Genomic DNA, 15412 nt, shown 5'->3' with positions numbered 1-15412 from the left:
TGAATTGGTCTGCTCACATTGACTTCAGGATTAAGAGAGCTTGCATGGCTTTCGGCCAATGCAGACGAGCTTTTGGTAAATCATGGGGACTCAAACGCAGTTACATTCCAGCAACGATGTTCCATGTCAACGATGCAAGGGGGTTACGCATTGATTTACCTAAGTGGGCTGATTTTGCTCTTAACAACTCTTTTTAGCCGATTGAAAATCTACCGGGTACTGAAATCAGGGACTCTTGCATTGTTGGATCTGATTTCCAATTGGCACCAAAGCTCTACATAATTTGCTTGTGTAAGTGATCCTGCTTATAGTGTTTAAACTTTAACCGAATATTAGCGCTTTTTATAACCATATAAGTCAATAAAAGCAAACAGGTTTATTTCAACATATCTTTGAAAACAAAATTTTTTGATCAATTTGCACTTCTATCTTATCCGAAGACAATGCAGTTTGGAGAACAAACAGGCGCTGTTGAACTGAGCAAATCCGATAAACGAAAGCTGAATTTCGCCTCGTTCACAAAATTCAATCTGTATTGATATCAAGCGCTGATACTCAAATTGAAGAATTTATTGGCAATGCAATTCAATAAAACTTGTAGTGCTGTCTATTTCCAATTTCAACGTGAATGTGATGCAGTAACATTTGCTTCGTTTAACAAATACGTGCATAATTTCAAATATGATGAAGTTGAATACAAATTTCCTGTGTACGTAAATGACAGCAGTTCCGTAGAACCGCATGTACAAGATATTCCCCACGGGTTTCTGATTATTGACAGGCACGTAACCAGAGTGGCCCCTCCCTAAATCAGACAATATCATCTATTGTTTTCATTCAGGGGTTATTCGAGACTTTGGAGATCTGGATAGGGTTATCTATTACATCAATTAAAAATATTGTTATATTGTCATTATTTCTCCGGTGCTTAACACCGTTCAGTGAATTTCCCTCAAATTAAAAGATCAGAGGCTGAAAGTCGGCGTAAAAATTACTCCTCAACAGTGCAGATTAATTCAAAAATGAAGCGATGCTTCCTGGAATTGTAGCTTTCTTTTCATTCTAATTGAAATAGCCAAAAATCCTTCCACTCTGGGTTGATGATCACGCAAGTAAAAAACGGCAGGGAATTCGGATATGTCGGCCGTTCGGTTTTTTTCTGATTGAAGGTTCAACCGATTTTGTGTAATGAAGTTTCATACAAACAACCACGTACTTGGTTTTTTTTTATTGACATACCTGCACAAACCAAAAGTGCTATTTCTGTTATAATATTGTTGAATGAATGAAAAGTACTGATCGAACTTTGGAAAAATTAAACGCTCTCTACGAATCCATGTTATACCATGTCAGTTTTTGCGGATCTACTCGCCAATAATGCTAGTTTTGCTCATCAATGTGAGATCGTTTAGCTTTTGTTATCTCGATTTTCTGCTACCACCCACCGAGATGGAGTGAATTAATTTCAAGAGTGAAAGTAATCTGGTTTAATGTATATATTTTTTTTCTTGTTTTTTTTTGTATAGACTATTTTAGTTTCATCCGTTATGTCAACCAAACAAATGCTCGATTATGGATAAAAACGCTCACTGTTGTCAACTTCATTGTTTTTTTTCTTAATTTGCGTGTCGTTAAATATTTTATATGTATATACGATTCACTTTATTACATCAAGTTTTAATTCATATCTTGCTTAGTTAGGTTAAAAATAGTTATTTTCCATTTATTTCATATAATTAGTATATATTTATTATTAGTTTTGTCATATGATTCTTATTCAAGACAGAGAATACATTGATATACTTAATCAAAATATGCTCAATGATTATTATTTGTTTGTTCGAATATTATAGAGTATTCAACGATGGCCTTTCTCGTGATTCCCAAAAACAAAACGATCAGTAGCTCTACAAATAATAGACTTCCTACCGTTATTCTTACCTCTTCCTGTGTTGTATCTTTTTCTCTAAATGTAAGTGTAATTTGTATTGTATTTTTTTTCTTATACTGTTTTTATTTCTCATCATCTCTATGTCTGTGTAGATCGTTTTCTTTTTATTATTATTTATAGTTAATAAGGCAATGTCAAATTAAAAGATAATTTTCCTTGTTCAATTTTTTCACCATTCGGTTAATTTAGTTTTAATTCTTTTGTTATGTTCTCTTTCATTTCCGGTTTTTTTTTAATATAACGCTTACACAGTCTAATGTAACAATTTACAGTTTTGCTGATGCAATCATAGGGCTATCCAAGACTAGTTCATAGTTAAGAACATACGCAGATACGTAAAAAAAATGAAACCTAGTAGATTCGGACTTAACTTTAAAGAAATGATTTCACTTCGTCGGGACGCACTTTGAATGGCACAGTAATGCAACAACGGTGACAATTCTTCCAGTGATCAAAACTCTTAGCAGGTTGTTGGTGGGTGTAGAATTTTGGTTTTTTTGTTTTCCATGTATAGACTAATGTATTGAGAAGTACTTATTTTCAAGATTAGATAAATCACTATTCTATCCACTTTTTTTTGTCGCTGTTCTCGACTCACTCGGTTCTGACTTACGGACAAAATGTTTACCATACTAAGCTTAATTTAGATTGTTATGTGTTTTTTTTCTTCTTTTGTTTAAATACTCTTGCTCTAGACTTACATCACATCTTCATTTGTCAGGGGGGGTTCCGTCTGTAAATCTAAGTAAAAGTATCCATCTTGACTAATAGAGAGTTCGAAAATAAACTTTGCAAGTGTTGAACGTAGCTTATTAAATTCTTCGCAAATTTATTACCTTAATCATTTCTCAACAATAGAGTCTAGTAAGGATGGGTAAGTATAAAATGATTTTCTCTTACGTGCGATTCTCCTTATACAACGAGGGGCTGTCTGGCTGTCGATTTATTACTCAACAAAAAACAGCAGGCCTTGACCGCAGCAGTGCGGGAGTCTTCCTCTTGACTGTCAAAAGGGGTCACCCCAAAAATGACTTACGAATATCACTTATTCCGAAAGATGTAGAAAAAGCCTCAACACAAACCGTACTCGCTAGTTATTTTACCTTATCCTGTTATTTTACTCTTAGTGATTTTATTTCGTACAACTTCTTAATGCAATTGTTTGATAGTAACCAGTCTTTTCATTTTCCCTATTTTCATACTAAAGTGTTTTTTAATGTCTCAGCTCTATTTATGTTTCGATAAGAATATAGTTTGTTCGTCCTCGCTTCTGTTGGTTTTATTTTTTCGGCTGCAAGTATTATCATATATGCGAAACGTAACAAAACTTGCTATGACGATTCGATCTGCTTACTTCATTAAATTTAAATGTAGATTTTCTCTTACTCGTTTACTTTTTTAAAGAATTTTAGCACTTTCATGTTCGATTCGTGCCTGAAGAAGGAGGTGTTGTTGTTAAAGGTCTAGGAAAATATTACGACTACGGAGGTGAAACGTTATTCCAATAGAATTTGATTGTTGCTCGATTCAGAGTTTCGATCCTAGTATCAAGCTTGCTTGAAAACCCGTCCAATTTGATGCCCTGGAAGAATTGTTTCGGTATTTATAGAGGGTTGTCGAAAAACTGCGAAAAAATATCTATCAGAATTAACTTCTACACAAACAGAAAAGAAACTTAGCAGGCGTCGAAAATCTCATTATTTATTAACTATCTGGCAATAAACTTGCACGGATCGAAAAAATGATGTTATTTTGATAGCATTCCATACAATGTCAAGAGTCTATTCAACAGATTTATTTTAGGTAAAGGGACTCATATCCAGTAAAAACAGCCGGAATTTTTGACTCAGATGTAACAAACGATTGGTTAGTAAAGGCTGGGTAACGCGCAACACAGACCCCATTGAGGTCATCAGCCTCTTCCCAATAACTCCTATCCCTACCTCCCCGCGAAACCGGCTGTGCTGCGAGCAACCTTAGGGAAGATCGGGTAACCAACCCCGGTGGGAAATTTGGTCGTAGGCTGACAGGGAAAGGGGGGTTTGCTTCTGCAAGCCTGAGCGTCTGTTCCCCATGTTAGGGGCGGCTGATCGACGTCCGAGTGCCAGTGAAGGACTCTAAGCTCAACTGTGCACTATGGCCCTCCGGAAATTTAGGGGGTTGGTGTCCGGCCCTGCGATCCAGCCGTAAAAAACTATTGCAACGGAAAATCAGCAAGAGAGTAATACGAATCGAGACCAATGGCAACGACCCCTGCGACGAAAAAGGACTTGCGATTGGAAGCTCGGTACGTGGAACTGCTGATCTCTCAACTTCATCGGGAGCACCCGCATACTCGCCGATCTACTGAAGGACCGCGGGTTCGGCATCGTAGCACTGCAGGAGGTGTGTTGGACAGGATCTATGGTGACCATACCATCTACCAGAGCCGCGGCAATACACGCGAGCTGGGAACAGCTTTCATCGTGATGGGTGATATGCAGAGGCGCGTGATCGGTTGGTGGCCGATCGACGAAAGAATGTGCAGGTTGAGAATCAAGGGCCGTTTCTTCAACTTTAGCATAATCAACGTGCACAGCCCTCACTCCGGAAGCACTGATGATGACAAGGACGCATTTTACGCGCAGCTCGAACGTGAGTACGACTGTCAAGATCATCATAGGAGATCTAAACGGTTGGCCAGGAGGAGGAGTTCAGACCGACGATTGGAAAGTTCAGCGCCCACCAGCTGACAAACGAAAACGGCTTACGACTCATCGATTTTTTTTTGCCGCCTCCAAGAACATGGCCATTCGTAGCACCTTCTTCCAACATAGCCTCCCTTATCGTTACACCTGGAGATCACCACAGCAGACGGAATCGCAAATCGACCACGTTCTGATTGATGGAAGGCACTTCTCTGACATTATCGACGTCAGGACCTATCGTGGCGCTAACGTCGACTCTGACCACTATCTGGTAATGGTGAAACTGCGCCCAAAACTCTCGAGGCAGCGTTGCCAGACGAGGGCGAGCTCGATGTGGCTCCCCTAGAAAACTGCTGGAGTACAGTAAAAGCAGCCATAAGCAACGCAGCCGAGTGCACCGTCGGGTACGTGGAACGGAGTCGACGGAACGAAAGGTTCGACGAAGAGTGCAGAGTGATTTTGGAGGAGAAGATGCTGCAGCATGTAACCCGGCAGAACGTGGAACGATACAAACAGAAGCGGAAGGAGCAGACCCGCATCTTTCGGGAGAAAAAACGCCACCTGGAAGAAGCGGAGTGCGAGGAAATGGAACTCCTGTACCGCTCTCAAGAAACACGGAAATTCTACAAGAAGCTCAACAAATCCCGCAACGGCCCTGTGCCGCGAGCCGAAATGTCCAGGGATAAGGACGGGAGCCTCTTAACGGATGGAGGTGATTAAAAGGTGAAAGCAGCACTTCGATGAGCACCTGAACGGCGCGGAGAACGTAGGCATGGGGGTTCAAGATGACGGGAGAAACGACTACGTCAGTGCAGCAGAAGACGGAAATGATCCAGCTCCCACACTGAGGGAAGTTAAGGATGCCATGCACCTGCTCAAAACCAACAAAGGTAAAGATGGCATCGTAGCTGAACTCATCAAGATAGGTCTAGAAAAGTTGGACACATGTTTGCACCGATTAATAGTCAGGATCTGGGAAACCGAACAGCTACCGGAGGAGTGGAAGGAAGGGGTAATTTCTTTGGTTATTCAGAATTTCAAGAACGATTAAAACGATGCTGGTGCCAGAGCTGCTAAATGTCACTATCAACGAGCAACTTTGCACGACGAAGATTGGTTGTCTTCAACGAGCTCTCTTCCGATTACTTTCCAGTAATATTGACGTTGGGAATATGTTTCTTCACCAGAAACAGACGGTTCCAGTACAACATATGCCGAGTTCCTCTCTTCAAATTGACAGTGTCACCAAGAAACTCATCCGACTTCGAAATATCTACCGGAGGTAGTATCAACGAACTGGCATCCTAGATAGGAAGACTTCTTATAACAACTTAACTAGGATAATCCAGGAAAGGATATCTGAGCTTCGCAACAGGAACTTCCAGCAAAAGCTTCGAGAAATTCTCCCACATTCAAAGCCCTTCTGGTCCTTAACGAAGGTGCTTAAACCGAAGCCTATTCCTCCTCTGATGTCACCCCAGGACGCAGCTGAAGGAATACCTTTAGTCACACCAGTAGAGAAGGCAAATGCGCTAGGTCAGCAGTTTGTGTGCTCTCGCAATTCAGGACTCAACATTGTTAGTCCACATGAAAGAACCGGTGCTGATAGCGTAGCTGAGATTGACCAATCAGACAGCTTGGTTCCGGAGGAAAGTAGAGTCACTGCGAATGAGCTGATGGCTATTGTGAAAAAATCCAAATATATGAAGGCCCCCGGCCTGGGGTTGGCTGAAATCATCCCAGTTTTGAAACCGGGGAAAGATCCTTCCTTTTCCAAGAGCTATCGGCCCATCAGCTTACTCTCTGCCCTATCCAAGCTGTTTGAAAAGTCAATGCAAAGGAGAATTCTTGCTTTCGAATTCCTGCTGGTGTACCCCAAGGAAGTATCCTAAGTCCCATCCTATACAACATTTTTACATCAGACATCCCACCTCTTCCGTTCTGTCACAATTTGCTGATGATACTGCCATTCTTTACAAAAGTCGTGTCATTAATGCTCTGAAGAATAAACTACAGACGCAGGCCTGGACGCTCTAACTGAATATTTTACAAGCAAAAACTCAGGTCATCTTGTTTCCACATTCAAGATCTCCAAAACTTGTTCCATCAGACGAATGTCGAATACGATTCGGTGATGAGGTCATCCGATGGTCCGACGAAGTTATCTATCTAGGACTCACCTTTGACAGACATCTGATATTCAGGTCACATGTTGACAAAATCGTTCAAAAATGCAGCATACTCATTAGGTCTCTAATTCCGCGAACAACAGTGATGAATGGCCAAAGGGTCAAAACACTTGTACTGTAAAACGTTTATGTAATACACAAAAACAAGGTTAATAAACAGATATTTATGCAGAAAACACCAACGACAAACGATAAAAATTGGAAACGCTTATCCAGGTTTTTTGCATAACATCTATGGACCGGCCATTCCTGCAAAACTCGCGCAGTATGTCAAGTCCATTGTTTCATTTCGAGATAGACAACGCACTTTATTGACGTGTTCAACATTGATGACCAGAGTGGGAGAAATCTGAAACGACGAATACGGAGGTAACACAGAATCCGATTTGGACCGTTCAAACCAAACTTCAATGTGGCATATAACACAATCGATCGTAAACAAGTATGGCAGATTATGCACGAATACGGTTTTCCGGACAACCTGACGCGATTGGTCAAAGCAACGATGGATAAAGTGATGTGGTACGTCCGAGGATTTGGGACGCTCTCGAGTCCCTTCGAATCTCGGAAAGGGATACGGTAATGTGATTGTCTCTTGTCTTGTCTTGTCTCCTGTTTCATATTGTTTTGAAAGGTGCGAGAATTGACATTGAATACGCAGTCCCTGTTTGGCGGGGCTGTACACGAACACACAAACTTAGGCTTCAGCGCATTCAAAGTAAGATCTTAAAGATGATTCTAAATCTGCCCCCTTGGACAAGGACCAGTGAAGTACATGAGATGGCCTCCCTGGATATACTAGAACAAGAATTCGAACAATACTGCACGAAATTTGAAGAGAGGTGCTCAATCTCTGAAATACAAATAATTCAAAATTTGTACGTATTAGGTTAGGGATAGTTATAAGTAGGTAGATATTTTAATAATAAATAAAATAAATATTATGATTAAACATTAGTATGTAAAACAAGAGTAACTAAGACACCTATTATTAATAACGAATCGTATGAACAACAAAAATGAAAGGCCAAAGGGTCAAAACACTTGTACTGTAAAATGTTGATGTAATACACAAAAAATAGGATTAATAAACAGATATTTATGCAAAAAAAAATTTATACGAGAATTGACACAAGTGGTACAAGTGGTAGTCTTCCGAAAGCTTGTACAGCTTTTCAACTTCACTGAAGACGTTGATATTGTGACACGTAACTTCGAGAAGATGATAGAAACATACATCGGACTGAATGACAAAGCTAGGCGTATCGAACAGGCTATAGCGGCGTCGAAAACAACATACATGAGAGGATAGGGTTACCACCATGTTAACTCTTCTCGCCCGGCAAGCAAAAACAACTGGCACGTGCGCGGGTGTCAAAGTAACGTCTTAATGCAACATGGAAATTCGAGTTGTGCTTGAATTACATAACTATTTCTGGTTTGTCACTTGTCAAACGAATGATATGCGTGCGGTTCTTCAGAATTTCGCTAGGCCCGGCAGCCCGACAAGCTCCAGGCCCGACACTGTCGGGCGAGACTCGTGCAGGTGGTAGAGATGGGCAATTCGCTCTTGAGCTGTTCCAGTGAATCGAATCTTTAAAATGAGCTGACAGTTCACAGCTCTTTTTAAAAGAACCGCAACTCACCAGCTCATCGCACCGATAAGGTGGAAACAAGCTACGAGCTGAACTGATCTTCGGCTCTTGAGAAGCGAGTTCTAAATAGAGATGTCGTAATATCGATCGATCAATCGAGTATTCGATTAATAACTCAGATAATCGAGTAGCTTAAAACTAATATTCGATTATTGAGCTAATCGAATAATTAAAAAAATCCCATGGTAATAATCGAGTAATCGAATAACAACTCAGATAATCGAATAAATTTCAATCGATTAGTTTCAAAATTATACTCGATTATTGAATAATCGAGTAACTCGAAATTTCCGACATCGCTAGTTCTAAATAAGATGAAATGTGTACATGAGCTTTCGTTCTTTAACAGATTGAATGAGCCATTGTCAATTAGAAATATTACCTCTCACTCAGTAGGCTAAGGACCACTTTTGCAGATATTCTACAAAGTGACATAATAATGATTCGCAGACAAGTGAGTTCGCATAGCATTTTGTTCTTTGTGCATCAATGATTTCGATCATGCATATGAAAGAAAAATGACGCAAGGAAAACGACGCTCAAAACTAACCTTCAGTTCAATCTAAATGAGCTGATACATTGAATCGATTCACTTTAGTGAGCTGATCGAAGCTGCTCACCGGTATGAGCTGTTTCGCACACTTCTAGCCAAGGGTGACAAAAATTCGCTCATAAGATTCGATTTTTTTTTTCTATTCATCAGCTCACCTCATGATTTACGATGCAATCCGTAAAATGATGGTAAAGATGAAACTCATCGCTGATCGCTTAAACCACAGAGCTGCCAACACAACCCAGATTTTCGGTTTGGTTTTTGCTGATACTCAAAACGAGCACGAGCATTAATGTACGAAAACAAAGTCGAACCGCATCGTGATTTATACCGCAAGCGATTGAATTTCATGTCTCGAGCTAAACATAACTGGCTACTGAACCGAATGCGTTTTGCAGCATATGAGAACATGTTTTGAGAATTGGATTGAAATGGCATCGATTCAAACGTTGGCCGCCCCCATGGCAACTCTGGTGGATGGGAAATACAAGCGAGACAATGTCATAAGAATCTGATTCAATGTGTTGATGCACAAACACATTAAATCACAACTCAAAAATCGTCTCTCAGTGGGCTCTAATATTTGACGTGCACTCAGCGCTCGACCGAGTAAAGTACGCCACCGCACAATATTGACCATCTACAAAACGCTCGTTAAACCGGTTGTTCCCTATGGTCACAAGACCAGCTCTAAGTTGGCGGATGACCAATGCGCTCTTAGTGTTTTCGAAAGAAAAGTGCGGCAAATTGCAACAGCTGCTAGGAGAACCACCCTTCGTACGGGCAGCTAAAATCGAGCGGGCTGATGTCCACACGATCGTACACTTGATCCAGTATTTTCCTCATCTAATAATTGAGATGCAGTTATCGAACGCCACCGCACTGCCCTAAATTTTGTAATTCATAAACATAATCTAAAAAATGTAAATTTAATAACTATAAAACAAAGCAAGCATAGAAAACTAAATTTCTCAAACAAATAAAAACAAAACAAAACTATTTTTCTCATTTTATTTGACCTTCTTTTACTTCGAATTGAACAGGAATAAAAGAATCAGCATAATTATGTTTACGAAAAAAAAAATAATTAGATTATCTTCACCACTGCTTCTGCTATACTAGACAAAATATAATGTTTTTTTTTTCTTCAATTTATTTTATTTTTATTCAGTTGTATTATTTAAGACGACGAAAATGAAAAAAAAAAAGTAAAACGAAAAATAATGATTACAAAGGAAACCATACTCAAACCCAAAATATATACGGAAAAACTTGACACCATCGGACCGAAAGCGGTCTTCTCCACACTCACTCAGCAGGGACTCAATCCTGCTGAACGGAATCTGCGGAACACAGTGAAAATGTATGTTCGCTGATCTGTTCGGTGGCCACGGTTCGTTACTCCACTTAGGCGGCTTAGGCGTAGAATGTAGAACAAACTAACACGACAAATTAAAAAGAATGACGGACACCGAGAAATAGATGTCTGGTGACAAAACAGGAAAGAAAACCGAAGACACTTATCCCTTAGAGTACGCATCAAAGTGCTAAATAGTTTGTTTGTTATAAAACGCTTGTAGTTTGTTTGTTTGTTTACTTTTTTTTTGTTTTTGTACAAGTCCCGACGAAGAATATCTAAACACACAAAAGGAACGAGCGGCACTGCCTGTGTAGGCTCACGGCAGGCGCACTTCATTGTTCAATCGTTCTTCTCCTTAATTTATCAATGAATTCAGTAGTTGAATGAGCTTAGTAGTGATTTTTGTTTGTTTGTTTGTTTGTTTTGTTGTTGTTGGTTGTTTGATTCTTGCTTTGAATGTGGATCTCTCAGGTTCAGAATCATTAGAAGTAACTTATTTCTTTTTCTAGCTTTACCATCTTTTAACCATATGTAAATGTTTCGTAGGAATACAGAAAAAAATCTCAAGTCGGATGCCTGCTGTTTTCGGGTGTCTAATGCTTGAATTACTAATCAGGTGAAACGTTTTATTCTTCTTATTCTGCTTTCTTCTTCTTCTTCTTTATCATTGCTAAGAGGTTACCTTTAAACTTGTAGTTTATCTTTGTCCTTACGAAATGAAAGAAAAACGAGAAGACGGTGCTTCCCGGTGACCTTTCGCTTCTCTAATTTGTTGGTTTTCGCTTATGTTGTATCAAACTTACCCATAATAATTATTCTCTAGACTGCTTTCTTTCTCTTCTGGCTCATCAGGTTTCGCTTAAATCTCTCATCTAGTTTATCGTTAGTGTTTAAAAAAACAAATCATTACCTCAGTTTCCATTGTATGTCTCTTCTCCTAAAGTTAAGCTTAATACGATTGATCAAAAGGAGGTTTTCCATACGTTTATCAATACCGTTTCGAAAACAAAAACGTTACTTTATTTATTCATCTTTTAGCTTGCTCATCTCTAAGATTACAAGAGTAATATTCTCTATTTAGTTGCTTCCTTAATCTGTGTTCACTTATAGAAGAGGGGGGGGGGGGGATGGGTTCGTGATCAACTTCACCTTTTTTTAAAAAAAAATGTACCTCTAAGAGTTTTAAACTTTAAAAAACGCGCCTGCTTTCGGGGAAGGGGGGGAAGAGGTTGTTTCTCTTACTTTTGCTTCTATCCCGATAAAGATTAGATCCTTACAACGAACGACGACAAACTTAAAAAGTAATCATTTAAAAAACAGGCTTCAGGCTCTAAGTCTCTTCATTTTATTGTGTTTTTTCCTTAGGGAGTAAGCTTAATCAAAAAGTTAAAAAAAATGAACTGAAAATCACATGAACGAAAACAAAACAAAACGATAAATCAATCACTTGCTCTTTAAAGTCCTACTTAGAAAACAAAAAAAAACAGAATCAGACGCGCACCGCTTCTATTCTCTCTTATCTCTTTCGCTCTCTCGTTCGGTTTGGATAGTGTTTTCATCTATTTAACCTCTCATCTTTTTTTTATAGTTTTTTTTTTCGTTTATTATTATGGGTACCTGATTAAGTATAGTAATGTATATCCTTATCGTTTCGTTATAGACAAAAAAAAGTTTTGTGTTTGAGGGGATTTTGCTGTTTTTTTTTGTTTGTTTCTTGTTTTGTTTTCTCATCTTACACCATGCAGTAGTTTGTATTCGGTATATTTTTTGGTGGACGGGGCAGGGGGAACACAGGAAAGGGACTTCCTTTAACGACGGGGTGGAGGAGCAACGAGGCTTCCGTTTTGAAAGAAAAACCAATGCTTCTTTGCGTTTGTGTTGTTGTTGGGTGCAGAAAAAGAAATAAATTTTGCTTGAGTTTTACTTGTTTCACTCAGTGGTGACACATTTTTTTTACAATTTTTTTGCCATCATTTTCGTGTTTTTTCTTATTTTGATTTTGTTTAAATCTGGTTGTTTTTTCTTCTAATAACGAGGGACTAACACTTAAGACTGAACTAAGAAGAGTTTTGTTTGTTGTTTGCGAAATTTGCCCCACCTTTCGACAGAACGAACGAATTTCACTTGAAACGTTCCACTCCGAAAACGTCATCTAAAAATACGACTGTGTTTTTGAATTACCTCTTAAGTTGTTTGTGTGGGTGTGTCTGTGTGAAAGTGAATGAGAAAAGTTCGTTTTTTTGTTTGTTATTGTTTAACTGCTACCGGAGTGTGTTTATGCTTCTTCTTTTTTGCTTTATTATTTACTGATGTGGCTTCGTAAACGTTTGAAACGGGATTTTACTCTTATTTCCAAAGGTTTTACTTCTGGTTTTTATTCATCATTTTAATAATCAATAGTTTGAACAATTTCTTCTGATTTCTCCGCTTTCATCTTTCATCTGCTTCGCTCCTAAGCCTAGTCAATAAAGTTATATTAGATGTGTATTTCTGCTTACGCTTGTATGTTTTTTCTTTGCCTTCTTTCCAATTGTGTGTTTTGCATTTTAATTTAAACTTCTCTCTGTCTGCGTTTTATTCCTTCTGTTTGATAATATATGTATAATTGTTCTCTCCTTTCTCCGTACTTCCCTCTTCAACTTCATCTTTCAATATAATATATGTATAATTAGTGTTTGCTTCAAGTTTAAAAATATAAGAAATAATTCTTTTCATTTTATGATTTCGTTCCAATCATGCTTCGATCGAAGGAGGTTGCAGCCGCCGTTGCCGCTGCCGTCATTGTGGACACCGTGACGGGCAGTTGCTGGTGTTGGTGCTGGGCAAAATGCATCGGCTGGGACTGCGGCGGTTGCATCCTGCTCGTCGTCGTCGTCATCTCTCAAAATGCTGGATAAGGTGGCTGCGACGTGGCATCGTTGCCGCCACCGTAGGCCGACCTCGGCCGGTTGTTGTAGGCGGCCGCGGTATTCTGTTCGTTCTGATAGTAGCCACCGTAACCACCGGCAGCCCCGGAACCGTACGCCGAACCACCACCATACTCGGAACCCGGTTTCGAAGGTCCACCCGCCGTTGGGCCAGCCGAACCAGCAGGACCAGCCGTCGGACCGGACTGTGGCCGTGAGTACATATCGGCCGATCCGGTAGATCCCGTGTTCGGTGGCATGTTCCATGAGTTCCAGTTGCCCGAACCGTAGCCGCCGGCACTACCGGCACCGGAACTGTTGTACATGTCATACCCACCGTAACCTTGCGTTTGCTGCGGCGTTGCATTGTAGTTGCCCCACTGCTGTGGTGGTGGGGCACCCCAACCTTGATATGCATTGGCGGCTCCAGCCGATGCTCCGTAACCACCGTAACCTTGCTGCGGCTGAGAGGCACCCCAACCTTGATAACCTTGCATCATGTTGGACTGCATATTGATCGGTGGGCCTCCCATCTGGCCATTGCCCATCGGTGGAGCTTGCGGTGATCCCCACTGGTAGGAATCGGCATTCATACTGTTATTGTTACCACTGCCATCGCGCGGTTCGGCCTTCTTAATTTCCACCTGTTTGCCACTGATATTCACGAAATGCTCCGCTGTCGCACGTTCGACGGCCGCCTCGTTTTCGAATGACAGAAAACCAAATCCGCGGCTTTTCTTTTTCTCCTGGTCGTACATAATTACCACCTCCATCACGTTACCATATCGGCAGAAAAAACTTCGCAGATCCGTTTCGGTTATGTTTGGGGGCAGGCCACCCAGAAAGACTTTCGGGTAGCCACCGGTACGTTTCGGTTTATGCAGAGACCTCGGATTGCACGGTTTCGGATCTATGGTGCGGCCATCCAGCGTGTGCGGTCCGTTATCCAGTGCTCGCTCGACGTTATCCGGATCGGCAAATGTCACAAAGCCGAACCCGCGGGAGCGGCCCGTCTCGTTGTTTTTCATAACCACGCAGTCAATGACCTCACCGTAGCGGCCGAAGTAACGCTGCAAATTCTCCTGAGTCGTCTCCCAGGACAGACCGCCAACAAACAGCTTGCCCTTCTCATGATCATCAAGTTCCGCCGCGTTCATTTTCTTCGACGGATGCATTCCGTATGTACTAATTTTGGCCAAATGAACGTGTAACGCACCTTCGAGCCGAGCTTCTTCTTCTTCTTTTTCGCTTTACTTAGCTTCACTGTCGGCACGCGCGGATTCCCGTACAACTTGATTATTCTTCTTCTTCTTCTTCCTATTTGCTCACCAAATCACTCCAAGCGAAAATTTTCTCTACGAAAAAATGGTGCTTCACGATCGAAACGCACTTTTGCCCCGAATTATTCTGTTTTACGATAAAACTAACTTACTTACAGTCTATATTTTATCGGTATCTGCTTCTTTACGTTTCAATTATTAAAATAATTATACTTAAATCTCTGCTTTAACCTTAATAATGCCTTAAATACTAATTAGAAAACTAAAAAAGATTAAACTTCTTAGAAATCTAAATAACATGTAGGTAGGCTATGATGAGTGGCGAGGCGAACATCATCGTGCTGTGAAAGGGGAAATTTTATTTTTAGGTTAGAACGAAAACTGCACGAAAATGACAAGATGGCTGACCGCTTGCCTTTTCCGTACGGCGAGGGAAATTTTCAAATGTTTCGTTCCCAGTTTTACTGCAATTTGCCGTAGTGAAAGCTTTTCGTCTTTTTAAAATATTGTTATTGCTGCCGTTTCCTTATAATGCACTTTTTGCCTATCTCTATCAACCCATACACAACCTGACAGAAATGAGCCTATTTCATATATGTTCCACTGAATTCAGGACGGCGCTAGTGTACATGCGTATTTTGTAATTTTTATTTCTTTTAATCCACTCTGCCTAACGTTTTCTCTTTTTTCTGAAAAGAAAACTATTAGTAGTAATTGATAGAGTTAGAAATTAAGTTTTTTTTTAAATGTGGTGTATGACTAACAGGGCTTGCAAATTGAAGCAACGAATATTAACAAAAGGGTTTCACCATCTGTGCTATTCACACACAT

At 40.2% G+C, this 15412-nt stretch overlaps 1 protein-coding gene across 1 annotated transcript; it reads right to left on the bottom strand.

Annotated features, from left to right (window-relative positions):
* Positions 1-1179: 1179 nt before the first annotated feature.
* LOC131432689 (heterogeneous nuclear ribonucleoprotein 27C) lies at positions 1180-14918 on the bottom strand. The gene has a single exon (XM_058599123.1). It carries the CDS (start codon positions 14474-14476, stop codon positions 13277-13279), a length of 1200 nt encoding a protein of 399 aa, XP_058455106.1. The 5' UTR covers positions 14477-14918; the 3' UTR covers positions 1180-13276.
* Between the last annotated feature and the right edge of the window lie 494 nt (positions 14919-15412).

Source organism: Malaya genurostris, chromosome 2 (assembly GCF_030247185.1).
Source record: "Malaya genurostris strain Urasoe2022 chromosome 2, Malgen_1.1, whole genome shotgun sequence".
In the NCBI taxonomy this organism is placed as follows: Eukaryota; Metazoa; Arthropoda; class Insecta; order Diptera; family Culicidae; genus Malaya; species Malaya genurostris.
Note: the sequence above shows the minus strand (reverse complement) of the source record. Positions and strands in the feature narration are given on the sequence as shown.

Excerpts from the sequence above, each read along its gene's own strand:
- LOC131432689 (XM_058599123.1), bottom strand. The coding sequence starts at position 14,476 with ATGCATCCGTCGAAGAAAATGAACGCGGCGGAACTTGATGATCATGAG.